Source organism: Mytilus edulis, chromosome 9, assembly GCF_963676685.1.
Source record: "Mytilus edulis chromosome 9, xbMytEdul2.2, whole genome shotgun sequence".
Lineage (NCBI taxonomy): Eukaryota > Metazoa > Mollusca > Bivalvia > Mytilida > Mytilidae > Mytilus > Mytilus edulis.
The window spans coordinates 32,216,423-32,237,198 of NC_092352.1; the positions used below are offsets into that span (position 1 = coordinate 32,216,423).

The following is a 20,776-nucleotide window of genomic DNA, read 5'->3' on the forward strand; positions in this document are numbered from 1 at the left end:
TCGTTATATACTCAACTTATATAGGTAAAACTGCTTCAATTTCGTTCTTATGTAGTGAAGTCGAGCACTTCCCGATGTTAATTTTACGATAGTATATCCATAGAACGTTTATTTTACCACCAACCACATATTGTTTACGATGTATATAAATTTCATGAATTGATGCTTTTAATGTAAGAGACCTTTTGTTTGTTCAGGTTCGAATTCAGAGTATTTATGGACTTTAAAAAATTACATAAATGTATCATTTGACTTAATTAAATCTCATATTAACGATCAATGTTATCAAAGGCTTTAGCGGAGTTGTGGACTTTAGAGGAATTGTGGACTTTAACGGTGCCACAAAGCTGGTATGCTAACACTAATGGTTGTGAAAAAATGTCTATCAACTATCTGTCTATTAAAGATGAACATTTTTTGTTGATTTGTCCTGCATATAGAAAACTTAGATGTAAATTATTGTTCATGGCCAAAATATACGAAAGCTATTTTTTTGTTGTTTAGAGTATGGAATCAGAAAAGTAACAACCTTCTTTACAGCATCTAACTGCCGTCAACAGTTGACCAGAGAAAACTTTTTTTTTCGAAATGAATTTCTTGTAGACAATTTTTTTTTAAACCGCACATGCTCTATCCAAAAAAAAAAACCCTTTTCAAACTGGACTTGTTACAACTTTTGGACTTTTTGTAATTTGGATACTTGTGTATCCTTTTGTATGCTATAAATTACATTTGATAGTTAGGCTCAAATCGGTAAAATGAGATTGACAGCTGATGACTCTGTTACATATTTCATTTAAGGTGTTTTAAAGCATGATATGCATGCAGTATGTGCTTTACTAATTTTTGAAGACCTAATAGTCACTAGCTTCAACGTAATTTGATCTTTGGTGAAAAGTTGTCCCATTGCCAATCAAACCACATTTTGTTACTTTTTTTGTATTAATCGAGTTACCCAATCCTGTAGTTGTGCGGCCCTTTAACTCACATATTTTCTAACAGAAATATAATCCAACTAAGAAAAATATTTGGTATTTTATTAAATCTATATATCTAAAACCTAAAATATGCATCAGAAATGGTTAGCTCCCTTCATTACTGTTACTTCACCGAAAATCAATCAGAAAATTTGTCACACAGCTCTTTTTATTCCTAAATGCACATGAACATCTTTAAGAGTTGCTTATGTTTTAATGTATATTGAATTTTGTTTATCCACTTTAAACCATGTTCCCCTTTCTTCGAATCTTCGCTTTTTACTACGTTTTGAAAGCGTAGCGAAAAGGGAATATACGTAACGAAGCATATAGAAACGTAGTGATCCTCTGTTCAAAATGGGACCTGCCCCGTATGTTTTTAAAAATTAACAACAAACGTAGCGAAAATTGAAACGAAATAGAAACCTAGTAAACACGTATCAAAGCTTAGCGGAACGTAACAAAATGTGCTTACTACGTATCGAAACGTATCAATGCGTGGTGGAAACGTGGGTCTTCACGTACTAATACGTAGCAACACGTGATAGGAACGTAGCACAAACCAAGTAAAACAGCTTTTAAAATAACGGGACATTTTTATTCAAAACGTAGTTGAAACGTAGCATTTTAAAACTTTAAAACGTAGTTGAACGTGACAGGGTGATTGGGGCTTTACATATAAAGCGGTCAACAGTTCAACTTAAATCTCAAAGGACAAACCACATCAAACATTTCTCCCCTACCCTGAATGACAAGTGTATCTTCTAACAAATTACCAACAGCATAAGAGTCTGGATATTCTATAACTCCAGGCATCGTTATATGATGAATTCCATTCTGATCGACTGCGTAACCGCTCTCATGAGAATGTCCGCTAATATAACAAACGACCGAAGAATGACATTCAGATAAAACTTCGAGTACATCTGTGTAATTCCAACATAGACACTGACCATCTGTAACTGGAGAGTACACTGGATTGTGACCTGAAAAGAAAGAAATATATAATATATCTTAGTCTACTACTCGATGCATAAAGGGTATATATGTGATCAATACTTCATTCATTTTTTTTTTTTGCGGTTGGGGGAGGGGGTATAGTTATACCATGTGTTTTCCCTTATTATATCAGTAGTTGTCGTTTGTTAATGTTGTTCATAACTAGTGTTTCTCGTTTCTCGTTTTTTTTTATATAGATTAGACCGTTGGTTTTCCCGTTCGAATGGTTTTACACTAGTAATTTTTTTGATGCCCTTTATATCTTTCTGTTCGGTGTGAGCCAAGGTTCCGTGTTGAAGACCATACCTTGACCTATAATGGTTTACTTTTATAAATTGTGACTTGGATGGAGAGTTGTTTCATTGGCACTCATATCACATCTTCCTATATCTATGTGTGTTCACCAACCTATAACAATGACATTCTGTTTCTGTTCTTCTGCTAATGTTAACTCCTTCGTAAGCCATTCCAACTGTTGTTTTGAAATCGCCCCATTAAAGCGTACAAATCGTCTATCAACTGATTCCAGACCTGATGGGTCATTTTTATTTTCGTTGGGATTCCGTTCATCTAAAAAGGATTTAACTATTTTGTATCTCGCTGAATCCTCTCTTTCTCCAAGAGCTGATATCTCGTAAATATTCAAAACGCAAATTTTGAGTCCATCACAAGGTTGCCAACTGCCAAGTATAGTATGCTTTATTCGTAGGAGGTAGACTTTTAAACAATCTTGATTTGTATAAACTATCTTTGCTAAAGTTGTATAGTTCATGATTCCCAACAACATGTAAAACCGGCCATTTTTCCTCGTCAAAAATATCTACAATACGATTCAGACAAATTTTCGGTTCTTCTGTCCGTTTACAGAATCCATCAATTAAGTCGCCAAGCTGAAGAACTAATTTGACGTCATTTTGTTTCCAGTCCTTCATGGCCTTCTTTAGAAGACATAACGCTGATCTATAGTAACGTTTCCTGGTTCTATTCCAATTGTACCCATCCTCAATATCAGCATACTGGAGATCAGCTACTAAGCCAAATTTCATAAAAGTCTTCTTGTTTGCCATTACTATAAAGTATATATGTATTATAAAATATGATAATAATTCAAATAACTTAAAATACTAATTGATACAGTTGTAGTCTTGGGTGGAGAAAAAGACTATACTCGTTTATCTTGCAATCCCTTAGCGATTTACTTCAGTTACCCATATCATTACGATAATTTAGCTGTTTTCTCCATTTACATAATCACTGGGGTAAAGCTGATGACCGTAACTGCATTCACGGTCATCCCAAGATGTCGGATGAAAAATTAGGTCAGTTTCTGTATTGTCTGTTTAAGTGTTTCTATATCATTTTCTTTACAAATCATACATTGAAACGATGTAAATTTATAAAAGAATCACTCAAAAAATCACTAATTACTTCCGAGAAATGTGCATGAAACGGGAAATTCGATTTGAAAAAATCGTTAAGATGACCGTAAATCATAATCAAAATATTTTCAAGATGACCGTAACATAAAACAAGGATGACCGTGATTGGTAAAAAGATGACCGTAACTTGTAAAGGATGACCGTAATTTGTAAAGACTGACTGTAATTTATATAGGACGACCGTAACTTTTATAGGATGACCATCAATTCTAAGAAATATCCGTATTGTATTCAAAGCTTTTTTGTTGAGTTTGTCGATCTCAATAGGGGCTCGGTTAGCGGATATAAATATGTTTCATAAATTCTTTTTTTAAACTATAATATAATTGGCCATATTTAGGATTTATAACAATGATAGTAAATTGCATATTTCTCGTAAACAATGAAATATTTATTGATATCGACGTTAAAATTTTAACACAAATTGACAGCGATACGACGAAAATTTGAAGAAACATGAATGTGTCCCTAGTACACGGATGCCTCATCTACACTATCATTTTCTATGTTTAGTGGACTATGAAAATGGGATAAAACTGTAATTTGGCATTAGAATTAAAAAGATCATACTATAGGGAAAATGTGTTCTAAGTTTCAATTTTATTTAACTTGAAGCTGGACAAACAAACAGACGAACGTACGAACGTACGCACAGACCAGAAAAACATAATGCCAATAAACGGAGCATTAAAAACATTAATAATACATACGAATATTTGGTAATCGAGCCCATGTGTATGGTTCCAGAGGAAGCAGATTAAAATCTTAATTTGTCTTGATATATGCAGGCGGAAACACTTTTGAAATAGAACAAAAGAATCGAAGCTCTGTGTGTATCGAGAAAGCGATAAATGTTAACTGTAATGTTTGATATAGTAACAAAATTTTAAAAAGTTAATAGAAACAAATAAAACGACAATTTTCTTATTTTAAAAACACCATTTGCATAAGTTTTCAATGTATCTATTACATAGTAATGCAAAACAATAAGATATCAAGTCGACGACATGGTTCTTATCGGGGCCTTTTATAGCTGACTATGCGGTATGGGCTTTGCTCATTGTTGAAGGCCTTACGGTTACCTATAATTGTTAATGTTTGTGTCATTTTGGTCTTTTCTGGATAGTTGTCTCATTGGCAATAATACCACATCTTCTTTTTTATATATAGTATCTATAAGTTGGATGTAGAAAATGCATAACCTCCGATTTTTTTTTATCACGGACGGAGAACATATCAATCTTTTAGTTCAGAAATTTTCGTGTCTGCCCTTCCATTATGTGAATCAAGAAAAAAATCCCCAAAACAGGTAACGATTGTATCGAAAAGAGAAAAATCGAGTGCACCTTTTTATGTTAGGGCATGTTTGGGTGTATATTTTGTCTTTAAAACGTACAAAGCAAGAGTATTTTATATAGCATCTCGCTTCAGATTCTATCATTATTATATATCAAAGCTACAGGTTGACTTTATAACGTAAAAAAATGACGAAAAGATGAAATATATGGGTCAAGTGAGATACCTATCTTATGAATCACAAAAACAGAGTAGGTGTGTTCGAATAGCTATTTTTTCTAAAAGTACTTGACGACAGTCTCTTAATTTGGATGATGAAAATGGATATCTTCGAAAAAATATGATTTTCTTGTGTGTGATAACTAGGGTTTATAATCTTCAACCACTAAAATTGTTTAGTCTGCCCTTCCAAGAAATATTTTATTAGAATTTTTTTAAATGCTTAAGAATTTTCAAAAATTCCATCTGACATCCGAACAGACAATATTTTTAAGTTGAATCAATGCAGACAAGATCATTAACTAATGCTCATTAGCTAGTAGATACATTTGTCTTTTAAAATATAACTGACATATAACGATCGATCGTAATGGTGCTATGTGGATAAATTTATCAGTTTTCAAGAGCAAAATTGACAGAGCGTCATCCCTACAATGGCTTCCATTTCTACGATTGTGAGCATGAACTCGCGTAATGGGGAGATAATTTTGAAGAAGTGGAATCCTGACTGTATGAATAACATTTCTGTATACATTGTATATACAAATTGACAACGTTCCGCCTTGTGATACGCTTTTCGTACAATACTATTTTAAGGATCTACTTTGCTGGAGCTCACCTTCACTGATAAAACTCTCATATTAATATGTGTATACCAACACGATTAATCATTTGATACAAAAAGATAGTTATATAAATACGGATATTTCTTAGAATTGAGGGTCGTCCTTTAAAAGTTACGGTCATCATTTACAAATTACGGTCATCTTTAAAGCAGTTACGGTCAGCCTTGTTATGAATCGCTGATTCTGTTACGGTCATCTCGATTGTGATTTACGGTCATCTTGGCGATTTTTTCAAATCGAATTTTCCGTTTCATGCACATTTCTCAGAAGTAATTAGTGATTTCCGAGTGATTCTTTTATAAATTTACATCGTTTCAATGTATGATTTGTAAAGAAAATGATATAGAAACACTTAAACAGACAATACAGAAACTGACCTAATTTTTCATCCGACATCTTGGGATGACCGTGAATGCAGTTACGGTCATCAGCTTTACCCCAGTGATAATAAACTATTATTACAAAATAGATAAAAGAAAAATTGACCAGGAACATCGTCCGCCATCTTTGGATATACGTAACTGCAGTTACGGAGATCACATTTACCCCGGTGGTTATTGTCTCTGTCTAAACTTTTTAGCCTTCATATGGTTTTGAAGTGTTTTTACTGCAACTTGCCAACTCACCGTGACTGTCTGTTATTTTAATACACACTTAGTTGTTTCAGCTGTAAGATTTTAAAATTGGCTATTTTTTTTCTGTATGCATACATATTCTGAGTACATTTGGTACGTGTCGAGAGTTCCTCGAGGAAAATAATTTACAATTAGATTAATTTTACATTGGTTGTGTAATGAATGTTACATCAAATATGTTTAAATTGAAATTATTTGACAAGTGCAAATATGTTTTTTCAACAACTAAACCACTTACAGGACTTCGTTTATCGCGAACAAAATAATAGAAGAGTTTTTTTTACTAATGACAGTGCGATTCTTTTGTAACTAAAATAAAATTTAAAAAAACAGTCTACAATGGTCTCTCGTAGAAATATTTGTTGTCACATGAAAGTGTAAAAATTTGTAAATTGTTAATCTATATAGGGAAATAAATTTATTTTAAATGGTTTAAATTCAAATTACAGACTTTACTTCTGTTCCAGATGGCGGTCTTATAATAAATGTTTAATTTGTGTCGACACCGTTATTAAAAGTTGTCATGATATTGTAAACTGCATCATCAGTACATGCAGTAAAACTAGAAAAAGAAGATGAATGATGTTTAACTGATATTAGTTTATCTCAGCATTTAAAGAAATCATAAACTGATGTTAAATGGTTCATAAATGTTTTGATTTATGCCCGCGTCACACTGTCCCGATTTATATATACGATGGCCACCCGAATGCGAAAATTGTAAGTTCGTACGAAGTTGGTCCCGATCTCGTTAAAATACCAAAAAGTGACCGAAGCAAGTACGATGAATAACGAAGTCTATACGATGGTGCCGAAATTATATACGACAGCAAAAGATGGACATACGAAGGTTAACCGAAGACGGGTATTTAAGCTTCATATCTCAGCCGAAGCCTACACGATGGATCACGAAGACTACACGATGGATTACGAAGGCTACACGATGGATTACGATGATGGCGCGATGGCCATACGATGTCTAAAAGATACGAACAGAATTTCGACAACATATCGTTTCTGTACAAGTCTGCCATGCATGACAGGAAATCGATCTTTCTTTCTAATTCTTATAAAACTTAGTATATTATCCCCTCGCCTACTACATGTAAGTTGCGTGTAGATTAAATTGTTATGGACACTCTAGAACCAAAATGCTCAAAACTTGGTATGGTGTTACTCGTTAAGAATATCTTAAGCGCTATTGACTTTAAAGTTCAAAGGTCAAGGTCACAGTGGCAGTTGTAATACAAGGCAATATCACCCTTGTGGACACTCTAGAACCAATATGCTTCAAAAGATTTTAAACCACATTTGGTATATTGTTCCTCCTTGTAATGATCTTAAATTTTTTACGTTCAAGGCCAAAGGTCAAGGTCATGCAGATGGACTTGTTTTTTCTCCTTGAAATAGCATAATACACAGGAAATTGGTTGCTCATTTTTTACCTGCTGGTTCTAAAGACAATATTAAAGATATTTCTAGTTACTGAATGTTTTGGTTGATTTCTAAAAAAAATAGTTTATGTATCAAATATGCATATTCAATTTACCATTTTCTGCATGTGTCATATACAAATATAGTGTCCATATTTGTCCCCAATATGTTACATACGAGGGGATGCCACGCTCGGCATTGCCTTGTTTGAACTGTAAAATGTGTGCACTAGTCTGAATAATCACCCATAATTATGCCAATGTTTACTGATCTATCTTGAAGGTAAGGTAATGGGTTCGTTGATCCCTTTTATTCAAAAAGAGCTCTTTCCAGGAGAATATCATAATAATATAGACAAAAGGAAGGATGTGGGGAAAGCAACAAATGCGGCAAAATATGACATATAGAAAACAAAATGGTTATGGAGTAAACATTCGTGTGACAACAACTCAGACGATACATAAAAAATCAGAATAATGAAGAAAAAGTTGGTTTACCTATATACGTGTACCTGCAGTGTTGGTGTACGAGGCGCGTTTATGATTTTCATTATGTTACTTGATATGAAAAATTGACAAAAAATAATATTTTACTTGTAAAAGTAAATCCTGAGCCTGTAATAGCTGCTCTTGTTCCATTTGAATGAATAGAAACAACGCTGTCGCCTTTCTTGTTCTCATAGAATCATATGATATGAGCTCCATGTTTTGTGAAAGTCTTTCTCAACTGTCGTATTAGACTGACCAGTGCATATCGCGCATGTCACTTTAAATGTATTTTAACGCGAAAATTAACTTACATTTAGCGGGATTTATTGCCGTCGTAGTTCCATCTTGTCGCCTTCGTACTTTTATTCGATGGCATCACGACGGGATTACGAGGTCTTCACGAAGTCTTGTTGCCATCGTAAGACCTTCGGGTATCTTCGTGATTCATTCGTGTAGACATCGTAATGTCAAAACTGCCCGATGGAAACGATGGAAACACGAATGCAATACGATGTGAAAAGATGCATTCCCGGTGACATTACGATGGTGAGGATGGTGATACGAACTCAATACGAACCCTCAACATCGGACGCACCTTCGGGGATTTTTTAACATGTTAAAAATTTTAGAACCCTTCCCGAAGTTGTCCCCGAAGGCTAGAAAAAGTGGCCGATGGATCTACGATGGTTAAAGATGGCACTACGAATAGCCCGATCTGGATACGATCAGTCCCGATTTTGAAAATTTCCATTATCGTGTTGCCATCGGCGTAAAAATCGGGACAGTGTGACGCGGGCATAAGAGATTGTACTTACGCTGTGCCACTAACAGTCGGCGGACCATATCGCACAGTATTATAAATGATCGTCGAGAAATACAGCCACTTTCTTGTATATTTTTACTATATATTTGATAATTAAATTTTCTTTATTTAGATTTATATCGTTTTTGTTGTGTGTGTGTTTTTTTTTTACCTTAATTGAAAAATCTCAGTTACTGAGGTGTAAATACAATAAATATTTGCTATAATTTTAATCATTTGTTGCAGTTGTACGGGGCGCCGAATAGGACTCTTGTGGTTTTGTTCTCGAAATTCAATTTTGTACGGACAAAAGTGAGTTTTGTTAAAAAAAAAAAAAAAGAGTTAAGTTTAACAAAATTTGTAGCATACTACAAATTTAAAATTTTGTCATACTAAATTATCTTTCAGTGGACAAAATTAAGTTACATTTGTCATGACAAAATTAATTTTTGTAACACAGACTTTACTTTTGTTACCTAATTTGAAAATTGGGCGACAAAAGTCAATTTTGTATGCAAATTAGTTTTACTAGTTTGGATTCTATGAACTAATTTGCATACAAAAATGATATTTTGTCACGAAATTAATTTTGTGTTTATTTTTGTGTAGACAAAATTGAGTTTTGTTAAACAGAAGTGAAAATTTAACACAATAGTCATTGTTGTGCCACAAAAGTCAATTTTGTCTACACAAAAATAAACACAAAAATTGAATTTTGTAATGTCTAAATTCATTTTTGTAGACAAAATTCATTTTTGTAGACAAAAGTCATTTTTGTAGACAAAATTCATTTTTGTAGACAAAATTCATTTTTGTCATGACAAAATTCAATTTTTTGTTTATTTTTGTGTTGACAAATTTGACTTTTGTGACACAAAATTGAATTTTGTAATGACAAAATTCATTTTTGTAGACAAAATTCATTTTGTGTTTATTTTTGTGTAGACAAAATAGAGTTTTGTTTAAGGAGTGAAAATTTAACACAAAAGTCAATTTTGTGTTAATAAATCACAAAAGTCAATTATGTATGCAAATAAGTTTATATTTGCATACCTAAATGAATTTTGTCTATAAAAATGAATTTTGTTTACAAAAATGAATTTTGTCATCACAAAATTGAAGTTCTCATAAAACAAGTCTGTATCACATAGTTTTGTAAGACAAAAATGATTTTTTTATGACAGAATTGAATTTTGTACAAAACCACAAAAGTCCCATTCGGCGCCCTGTAAGTTGAGATAATTTCTTTTACTCAGGGTCGTTTTGTTCTATATATATCATTTATTCTGGTATCACCTAAGTTGGACAAAGGTATACAGAAAAACACATTAGTTTACATTACATTACATATAAGTACATTTGTTGAGGAAGCATTAAATATGTTTTTTTTTACAACGGTATGATCAGTATAGCCGACAGGTTAACATCAGAGAGACTCCAGTTTGTCATTTATAATTCTAATAAATTGGCACAATTTTCGGAGTTTCGATTTCTGTTTTTGGTTCATAATAGTATTAAATTTTATAACATTACAGTTCGTTAGGTATTTATTGTCAATATGTAGTGTTCTATCTGTCAGGAGACTGCTGCATTCCATTACATAGTGGTATTCATCACCTATCGCAACTCTGCATAACGGACACTTTCTCTGTTCTCGGGGAATGTTTTGCCATCTGCCATTTTCAATCGGCAGTTTATGGTTCATTGTCCTAAACCGCGACATTGTTATTATATCTTTATCATCAAGTACGTTAAGGTAGTGTTCGAAATTGTGTGATGTCTTGTACAGGCGATAATTCAGGGCTTTCGGCGAATCGTTTACCTTTCCTGTCCATGACTGTTTAAACTGATCTTCTAGTCTTTGTTTAATTGTAGATTTAATGTTAGGTGATGTGTTTTGGAATGACCATAAGTAAGAGAATCCACAATTGTCTAGAATACTTTTCATCTTGTCTAATGATCGCGATCGAAATGTTGTTTCTTGTGATAACTTTAAAAGGTATCTAAACATGACAGCAGCGAGCTTACTTTCTTTACCGGTAATCAACTTTGTCCAATAAGATATAATTCTAGTTTTGATATCTATTTCTAGGGGATACCGACCCAATTCTCCGTAAATGAAGTCGTTTTGAGTAGATGGCGTAAGATGTAAAAGTAGCTTAAAAAATTTAGTTTGAACTCTTTCTAGTATATCTATGTTTTCGTAACCCCATATTTCGCATCCATAAAGCAGAATAGGTTTTACCAGTATGTCAAATAAGTCTACGTGGCATTTAATTGATAAATTGTGAATTCTTCCCTTCCTTAAAATTTCGTACCTTTGTCCTTTAGATTTTGTTTGCATTGTTTAAAGCTGCCTGTTTTGCTGAAGATAATTCCTAAGTAGTTAAAGTGTTTTACAGTTTCAATAAGATGATTGTTGAATCGGAAAAGTTGAGGGTTTGTTGTTCTTCCTTTTGAAAAAATTAAGATCTTAGTTTTATCAATATTTACTCGCATCTTCCAGGTTTCGCAATACTTTTTAAATTTGTTAAGTGCATGTTGCAGTTGGTCAGGTGATTCTGCCAGGATTACAGTGTCATCTGCGTAGAGAATTATGAATAATTTCATTAAAGTTCCAAGTTTTTCTTCTATATCTTTACTACATGTAATTGTGTTCATGCCTAAAACATTTTCTGAGATGAGATAGTCTTCTAGGTCATTCAAGTATAAAGAAAATAAAAACGGTGACAAATTTTCTCCTTGTCTGACACCGATTTCACAAGCGAACGGTTCACAAATTTGACCATTATAGCTCAAGCTGGATTTAATATTCTGGTACATGCTGAAAATAGTATTAAACATTTTCCCCTTCATATTGCTGTTCAACATTTTAAACCATAAGAAATTACGATTAACCGTATCGAAGGCCTTTTCGAAGTCTACAAATGCGCAAAATAGTTTCTTTTTTGAGTGTTGTAAAACTTCAATTAGAGAGTTCAGAAGAAACGCGCAATCAATTGTTGAGTAATTTTCTCGGAAACCATTTTGATTTTCTTTAAGAAGAGATGTTTGTTCTGAGAATTTTTTAAGGCGTTCATTTAATACCGCTGTAAAGACTTTTCCGAAACAGCTCACAATAGTTATTGGTCTGTAATTTTTGGGGTTGCGTTTGTCACCTTTGTTCTTGTAGACAGGTTTTATCATTCCTTGGACCCATTGTTTTGGGATTTTTCCGGAGTCGAAAATTAGGTTGAAAATTTTCACATATATGTTGATAAGAACATGAGCTGATGTTTTTAAATATTCATTAATCAGTTTGTCTTCGGCGCATGCTTTGTTATTTTTCAGATTTTTCAGCGCTTTAAGAATTTCATGTTTTGTAATTCTGCTATTTAACTCATCGTTTATTTCTTCATGGGAAATATTACTTTCAATTTGTTGATTTTCTGTATCATCTCTCAGATCACTGTTTAACTCTTTGAAATATGAGGCTAATTTGTCGAAATCAATCTTGGGCTGAGCTGTACTTTTGTTTCCATTAAGAAGTCGCCAAAATTCCTTACCATCATTTTGCTTTAGATCATTCATTTTCTTTCGGAAATCTCTTCTGTATTTCTTATGTGCTTTGTTCATTGTATTTTTATATCTCTTCTCGGCATCTAACACAAGTGCTCTGTGGAACGGTGACTTATTTTTATTTCGTTTCATCTTACGGAATTCTGACCTAGCGGCTTTGCAGTCATGGTCAAACCATGGTTTATTTTTTCTATGTTCTGACTTCTTTCCTGCACTGACTTTAAACCCAAAAGTGTTTCTTGCTGAATTTATTAACACTTTGCCTATTTTACCTATTATCGTATCTACTGTTTCTTGCGTCACTACTGTCGTGCCATCAATTTCAGAATTAATATTTTCTATTTCTGTAAGGTTCAAGCATTCTAAGAATTTGTGTGATTTTTCATTAGTCCAATTTTTTATTTTTTGTTCATTTGTTCTAGTATCATCGCTATATTTGGTGCTAACTTCTTGATCTGTTTGTTTCAGCGATATCTCGATTGGGGAATGAACATCTGAATAGAGGCTTGAAAAATCAAGTACTTTAAAATCGGTAAAATGTTTGATAAGTTCTGCGCTGCATAGGCAATAATCAACAACGCTTGAATTTCGACATGTGAACTTTCCATCTATGTCACCTAGAGTTCTCCCATTCATGATGAAGAAGTTATTTCCCTTGCAAAATTCTATTAGTTGATTTCCAAACCTATTCTTGTTTTTATCTCTACTGTTCCTTTTGCGAGAGAAGTCATACTGGTCTAAATTGCAAACAGCATTTATTTGTATATTTTCGATATCCACGACATGAGATTCACTGTCGGGAACAAATATAAAATCATCCTCGGACCCGGTTCTTGCGTTAAAATCACCAACAAGTAAACATTTTGAAAACCTATGTGATAGTTCGAATAATTCCATCTCAATTTCGTTTATTGCATCAATGGATGAATATGAAGTATATTCAGGGGGGATGTAAATAATTCCCAAAAGAATGTCATCTGATATATTTATTACTTTCGATATTTTACACCACAAAACAAATTTACTTTCAGTTTTAATATATTCAATATTATCTTTGAGATGGTTTTTGTACGCTACAGCTAAACCCCCCGATCTTCTTTTGCCAATTTTATTTCTGTTTTTATAAATCAATTGTCTAGTTTTGTTTCTACAATGCCAGCAATGTCCGTTTTATACAGCAGTTCCTTATATTTAGGATATTTGAGTTTTGATTTAATTCCACAACAATTAATACAAGTAAGATTTAAATAATTTAACTTATCATTCTGATTTTTCGAGGACTCTCTCGACCCGTCCTACAGTTGCGTGGTTATGGTTGCCTCATTAATGGCGTCATTGTTTCCAGATTCCTGTCGGGACCTTTTAAAAGGGCGTTCATTTGCAGTTTTGTTTCTATGCGAATTTTGTTGGGCTTGACGCAGTAGAACATCCCTATATTCAGTGCCGTTTGGTTTTGTGTCGGGTGATACATGCGGTTTTCCATTGATATATAATTTATCTCTTACAAGTTTTACTTTTTTACCCTCATTCTTGGCCATCTTCATTACAGGGTAGAGTTCTTTCCGTTTTCTTTCAATTTCGATCGGGAATTGTTCGCTTATCCCAAATGTTTTCCCTGTTACAACAATGGGATTTTCGGTTTAAACCAAAGCGACAAAAATGTCTACAGTTCGAATTTCAGACTAACATTTTTGGTGTTTTTTTTCAATATCAAAATAAATCGACATCTACATCCTTTACTGTTATTTATAAAACCTATGTATAATTAATGCATTTAGCAAGGGGTCGGTTTCCCGAACCTATCATGATATCATAGATCATCATAAGATCCTCTTAGTACTTTCTAAGTACCTATCTCAGACCTTGCCTCGAAGCTATTTTATGATGATCTTAGCAAAGATATCCTAAACCTGTTGTAAGTTTTTTGTATTTTCAAAAAAATAAATTAGATGTATGTTGCATTGTAATACGTTATTCTGATTGGCTGCACTGCAATCTCGCATTACTAGTATTCCTTTTAAATCAACTTCATTACACAATAAAATTTATCATAGGTCCCACAATAAAGTGCACAGGTAAATTAAATAAAAACTTGATAAAAATCGTGTTTTAATGATCCTAGCTAAAAAATGAATAAGTATTGAATGCTTATTTTTGTGACTTCATAGGGTTGTAAAATATTCCGCGCTTCATTCAAAATGTACTTCGGTTAAAGCTTTTACACCCCAATGAAGTAACAAAAAGAAGCATTCAATTCTTAAATTTTAACATGAATTTATGGGAAAATTCATGTAAAAGTAAAATGTTTTTCCCATAAATTACTTATCGGCGTATAGATGAATATTATAAAGTTAATTTGCAAAATTAATATAAAAAATAATAAGATTTATTCCTATGAAGAATAAATCCGGTTATCGGAGGAAAGTGGGCTTACGTTTTGGGAGTTGTCCCGCTTTGAACACGTGGTGGAACTTGTTATGTATTATGAGTCACGTTAATTATTTTAACCTTGATACATTTGTAACTGTGACGTCATCATTCTTTCTTTACCACGTACGATGCAGCAGAGGGAAGACGCAACAAATTGGGTTCCGTATGAATTAACTAATGTTTGTTTCAAAAGTTAATAATATTTCTTTGATTCGGTATATGAAATGGATGTCTTTCAAAAAATCTTATTTTACTGAAAAGGTTCGGAAAGTTTGAAAGATAGGAAAAGCACATGATTTTGATCCAGTATAAAATAGTGTTAAAGATTTTATATCTTGTGTTGTTTCTTCTGTAAAGAGTTTCTAAATATTTCATTGTAAATTTTTAATTGTTGGTTTAATTCAGTGGAAATCATGAATTATATTTCCAAAAATAGAAATTTTAACAGACCCGTAATTTCAGATAAAAACTGCGCACATGGTTTTAAAGACACGTGTCGCATGGACGTCTGCGATTTTAAAACTATCGTTATATGAAATGTTTCATCTGCTACACAGCAAGCAATTTAAAGAGAAACCAATAATGAATAAATGTATGAAGTTTATAAAATATACAGATCTAACATTGTTGGGTTGATGTTTAGACGAGTTGTATAGATATTATAACTTTTCAACGGTCGTTTCACTAATATTATTGTAGTAATTTTTCAGTTTTAAAAACCAAACATCTTATGGAAATCAGGAAAGCAGATCGTATGTCACAAAGGCCCTCTAAAAGTCCTTATAAATGCAGCCAAAGGCAAAGGGTACAGCAGAGGGGCGTACCGACACCGTTGGGAAACAGATCTAGCAATGTCGTTGGACAGCATACTTCCACGCAAGTTTTAGCTACATGTATGATGACTCCAGAACTTAGGAATGAAGTTGTTCAGAATGTCAATGGCAATGCCCTTATTCACTCTCCAGCTACTGTTAGTGTTACATCTCCTGACTCAGTCAATGAAAGGCAACAATCGAATACAGGTATAACACAAAGTTCTAATATTTGCCAATAACTAGTGCAAATGATAATCTATGTTTAAATGTTTCACAAAACTCGGAACAAAATAATTAATGGTGAATATGTAGATTTAGGTATATATTGCTTTAATACAAATTCAGGCACAGAACAGTAGATACAAATGGACAGCCGATTATCCTAAACTAAGTAAAAAGATTACTGATATTAACACATGGATAGATGCTTTCCTTATTTACATAAGTATTGATGTTGGTGTACATTTAGAAGATGCACCTAACTTAACCGAATACATACATGTTAAAATATTTTGTGTATCCGTGTTTCCAGTGCAAAATTTACAAAATCTCTCATTAGAGGGTATTGTTGGTCTTGCATACCTACCAGTTTCTATTGATAATGAGTGTGCACTTATTCTTAATTTAGTGATAAATAAAAAGTTAACCACAGTTTCCATCTTTTATCTTAGATAGTTCAAATTTAATTTAATTTTGTGGTTCATTCTCATTTATCCAACTTTTTAAAAATATAGGTAGTACAGGTAAAAAAAAAAGTTGGATAGATGAGATCAAAGGTAATCAAGAACAAAGGGTTTTCCAATTAGAGTTTGGTTGAATGACAGGTGAAAAATAAGACTGAAAATTATACCAGGATTAAATTTTCTGTAGTATTATTTAGCATAGCATGTTAAAATGTGCAACTGACATTTAGTTAATGTAATGTAAATCATTTGAAAGTATTTTAAAGTTATTTAACCGTTAACTAAAATGTGAATTTGATAGAAAAATATCAGTTGCACTTTTATTCATGAAGGAATTTGTCAATGAGATGAAGCTTTTTTTGTGTATTAGATCCTCTTCGTGACTGAACAGAACAAAGTTCACAAAACATATATGCATGCATATATATATAAAAAAAAGCAAAAGCAATTCTAGAACAAAGAATATAAAATACTGGCACAGTAATATCAACCGCACACCATGACTAAATGAATGTTCAGTAGATTCACAAAACATACAATGGCATTAAAGAAATGTCCACTATAGATATACACATCACAAATTTTTTTTATTAAAAGGTTAACAAACGTAGCACAGAAATATTCATAGCACACTAAAGGAATGTTCATTTGATCTTTATCCTAGTTTTAGTAGGTGGGATACTGCATCAGTGTAGTGATTTACGTTGATCTGTCCTTGCTGTAGTCTCTCCTTAAGTTGGGGTCAGTCTGTTGTCTATGTTTCGGTACTTTAACTTGCGAGTCTTGCGTTTCCCCCCTGCGGCGTACTGGATGAGTCGAATTTCTGTGGCAGCCTGTGTATTCCTAAGCTTCTGTATGATGAGGAACAGGCTAGGATGAGCCTTGTTTAACTGGTTGTTGAGTTTATGGTGCCAGCCTTCCAAATGATTTGTTGTCCTTGGTCCTACGGTACAGAAGTGGTTCCATCGTTCTGGTTCTCTTTCAACCCACTGTTCTGTGACGTAGTCCTTAAATTTTTAATTTTGAACACTTGGAGATATGGGATTAGGTTGTGAAAAATGTTTAGATTTTTGCATTGATGAGCAAATATGCTGAACACGAACAATGATTAATTTGGTAATCACTTTGAATCAGCACCACAAATAAAAGTTAACAGGTCTAAAAAAGTAATAAACACATCATATTTACTCAATAAAATGTTAATATAAAATTATTATTGATTTGTGGGTTTCTTCTGTATAAAAGATGAAACATTTATTTATTATTCAAAGTATACTGAATTTTATATGAAATATACGAAATTTTATTCAAAATATACTAAATTTTATTCTTAAATAAAATGTAACAAGTTTACTATAGCCTCTTTTATGTATATATTTTTAAAATAATATAAAAACATACAGGAACAAATTTACTATCAAATTTTAGAAAAACACCTTATAATTACTAAACAAACAACTCAATAATTAACAAAAATAAAAGTTGGCTAAATGAGAATGCCTTATTTTAAAAAGTTGGATAAATGAGAAGACACCAATTTTGTAGAAATCTTCTAGTTTCTGTTTGAAATTACTATTACAATGCTTGTTAAAGGGTATTCCAATATATTTCATTAATTCAGATAATTTATTAGACCACAAATTTTCTCTGTACTAAGTTGATATTTTAATAGGATTGATTGATTGTTGGTTGCTTAATGTCCAGTGGCAAATATTTCAGGCATATCTATCAGGACGAATATTTACACAGTGTCTGTAAATTGTGTCATTTTAGGATAATTTAGTTTGTATCAAGATGATACATTGTTATGACACAGTGTCTGTAAATTATGTCTTTTTAGAATAACTTAGTTTGTATCAAGGAGATATTCTGGTAGGACACAGTGTCTGTAAATTGTGTCTTTTTAGGATAATCTAGTTTGTATCAATTAGATCCATTGATAGGACAAAGTGTCTGTAAAATGTCTGTAAATTGTGTCTTTTAAGGATAATATAGTTGTATCAAGTAGATACATTGATATGACACAGTGTCTGTAAATTGTGTCTTTTAATGATAATATAGTTTGTATCAAGTAGATATGTTGATAGGACAGTGTCTGTAAATTGTGTCTTTTAAGGATAATATAGTTTGTATCAAGTAGATATGTTGATAGGACATAGTGTGTTTAATTGTGTCTTTTAAGGATAATATAGTTTGTATCAAGTAGATATGTTGATAGGACACAGTGTCTGTAAATTGTGTCTTTTAAGGATAATATAGTTTGTATCAAGTAGATATGTTGATAGGACAGTGTCTTTAAATTGTGTCTTTTAAGGATAATATAGTGTGTATCAAGTAGATATGTTGATAGGACACAGTGTCTGTAAATTGTGTCTTTTTAGGATAATTTAGTTTGAATCAAGTAGATACATTGATATGACACAGTGTCTGTAAATTTTGTCTTTTTAGGATAATTTAGTTTGTATCAAGTAGATACATTGATAGGACAGTGTCTGTAAATTGTGTCTTTTAAGAATAATTTAGTTTGTATCAAGTAGATATGTTGATAGGACAGTGTCTGTAAATTGTGTTTTTAAGGATAATTTAGTTTGTATCAAGTAGATATGTTGATAGGATACAGTGTGTGTAAATTGTGTCTTTTAAGGCTAATATAGTTTGTATCAAGTAGATATGTTGATAGGACACAGTGTCTGTAAATTGTGTCTTTTAAGGATATTTTAGTTTGTATCAAGTAGATACATTGATATGACACAGTGTCTGTAAATTGTGTCTTTTAAGGATAATTTAGTTTGTATCAAGTAGATATGTTGATAGGATACAGTGTGTGTAAATTGTGTCTTTTAAGGATAATTGAGTTTGTATCAAGTAGATACATTGATATGACACAGTGTCTGTAAATTGTGTCTTTCAAGGATAATTTAGTTTGTATCAAGTAGATACATTGTTAGGAAACAGTGTCTGTAAATTGTGTCTTATGAGGATAATTTAGTTTGTATCAAGTAGATACATTGATAGGACAAAGTGTCTGTAAATTGTGTCTTTTAAGGATAATTTAGTTTGTATCTAGTAGATACATTGATATGACACAGTGTCTGTAAATTGTGTCGTTAAGGATAATTTAGTTTGTATCAAGTAGATACATTGATATGACACAGTGTCTGTAAATTATGTCTTTTAAGGATAATTTAGTTTGTATCAAGTAGATACATTGTTAGGAAACAGTGTCTGTAAATTGTGTCTTTTAAGGATAATTTAGTTTGTATCAAGTAGATACATTGATAGGACAAAGTGTCTGTAAATTGTGTCTTTTAAGGATAATTTAGTTTGTATCAAGTAGATACATTGATAAAACACAGTGTCTGTAAATTGTGTCGTTTAAGGATGATTTAGTTTGTATCAAGTAGATACATTGATATGACACAGTGTCTGTTAATTATGTCTTTTAAGGATAATTTAGTTTGTATCATGTAGATACATTGAAAAGACACAATGTCTGTAAATTGTGTATTTTAAGGATAATTTAGTTTGTATCAAGTAGATACATTGATAGGACACAGTGTCTGTAAATTGTGTATTTTAAGGATAATTTAGTTTGTATCAAGTAGATACATTGATAGGACACAGTGTCTGTAAATTGTGTATTTTAAGGATAATTTAGTTTGTATCAAGTAGATACTTTGATAGGACACAGTGTCTGTAAATTGTGTATTTTAAGGATAATTTAGTTTGTATCAAGTAGATACATTGATAGGACACGGTGTCTGTAAATTGTGTATTTTAAGGATAATTTAGTTTGTATCAAGTAGATACATTGATAGGACACAGTGTCTGTAAATTGTTCCTTTTTAGTATTTTTGATTTGTATCAAGTAGATACATCAGAAACATAGTGTACATGTCTAGTGGCTTTCGAAGCGTTCCGTAAATTGTATAATTATGATATCATTTGGCCACCACTTTTAGAATCACTTAAGGCATTTTTATTGCATGCAACTATATTTATTGCTTATATGTCACTTGAAACAAATTAAATGGGTTTATAGGACAGCTAACTGTTATCCGTAAAGAAAGATCACGTTGCAAAATTTTGCTATTATTGTTATCCCATTCTCAAAAACGGATCAATGTTGTCATGGTACATGTATAGAAATAACAGAAACTAAACTAGAATATTGTCCAATTTATTTGTTAAAAATATGAAATGCAAAGACCAAAGGTTAAAGTCCCCTTATTCTCTGACTTTGGTGACAAGTACCAGTGTTCATGTGTTCTAAGTTTTAAAAGTTTGAATACATGTAGGAATAATGGATTCAGTTTCATTTTGAATCGGAGATATGGTAAAAACCAATAAGCATGAATAAAGCAGCCACAAGAAT

At 32.3% G+C, this 20,776-nt stretch overlaps 2 protein-coding genes across 2 annotated transcripts in view; one reads left to right on the forward strand and one right to left on the reverse strand.

The window, feature by feature from the left end:
* Positions 1–1,659: 1,659 nt before the first annotated feature.
* Positions 1,660–8,985, reverse strand: LOC139488126 (manganese-dependent ADP-ribose/CDP-alcohol diphosphatase-like). The gene is given in 4 exon segments (XM_071273520.1): positions 1,660–1,963; positions 2,385–2,640; positions 2,642–3,045; positions 8,929–8,985. Coding segments are annotated over 4 exon segments (987 nt in total). The 5' UTR covers positions 8,957–8,985; the 3' UTR covers positions 1,660–1,664.
* A 6,816-nt stretch (positions 8,986–15,801) lies between these two features.
* Positions 15,802–20,776, forward strand: part of LOC139489927 (GTP-binding protein Rhes-like) — a 51,600-nt gene continuing 46,625 nt past the window's right edge. The window contains exon 1 of the mRNA XM_071276773.1: positions 15,802–15,925. Coding sequence (XP_071132874.1) covers positions 15,802–15,925 — 124 coding nt within the window. The remainder of the gene's footprint in view (positions 15,926–20,776) is intronic.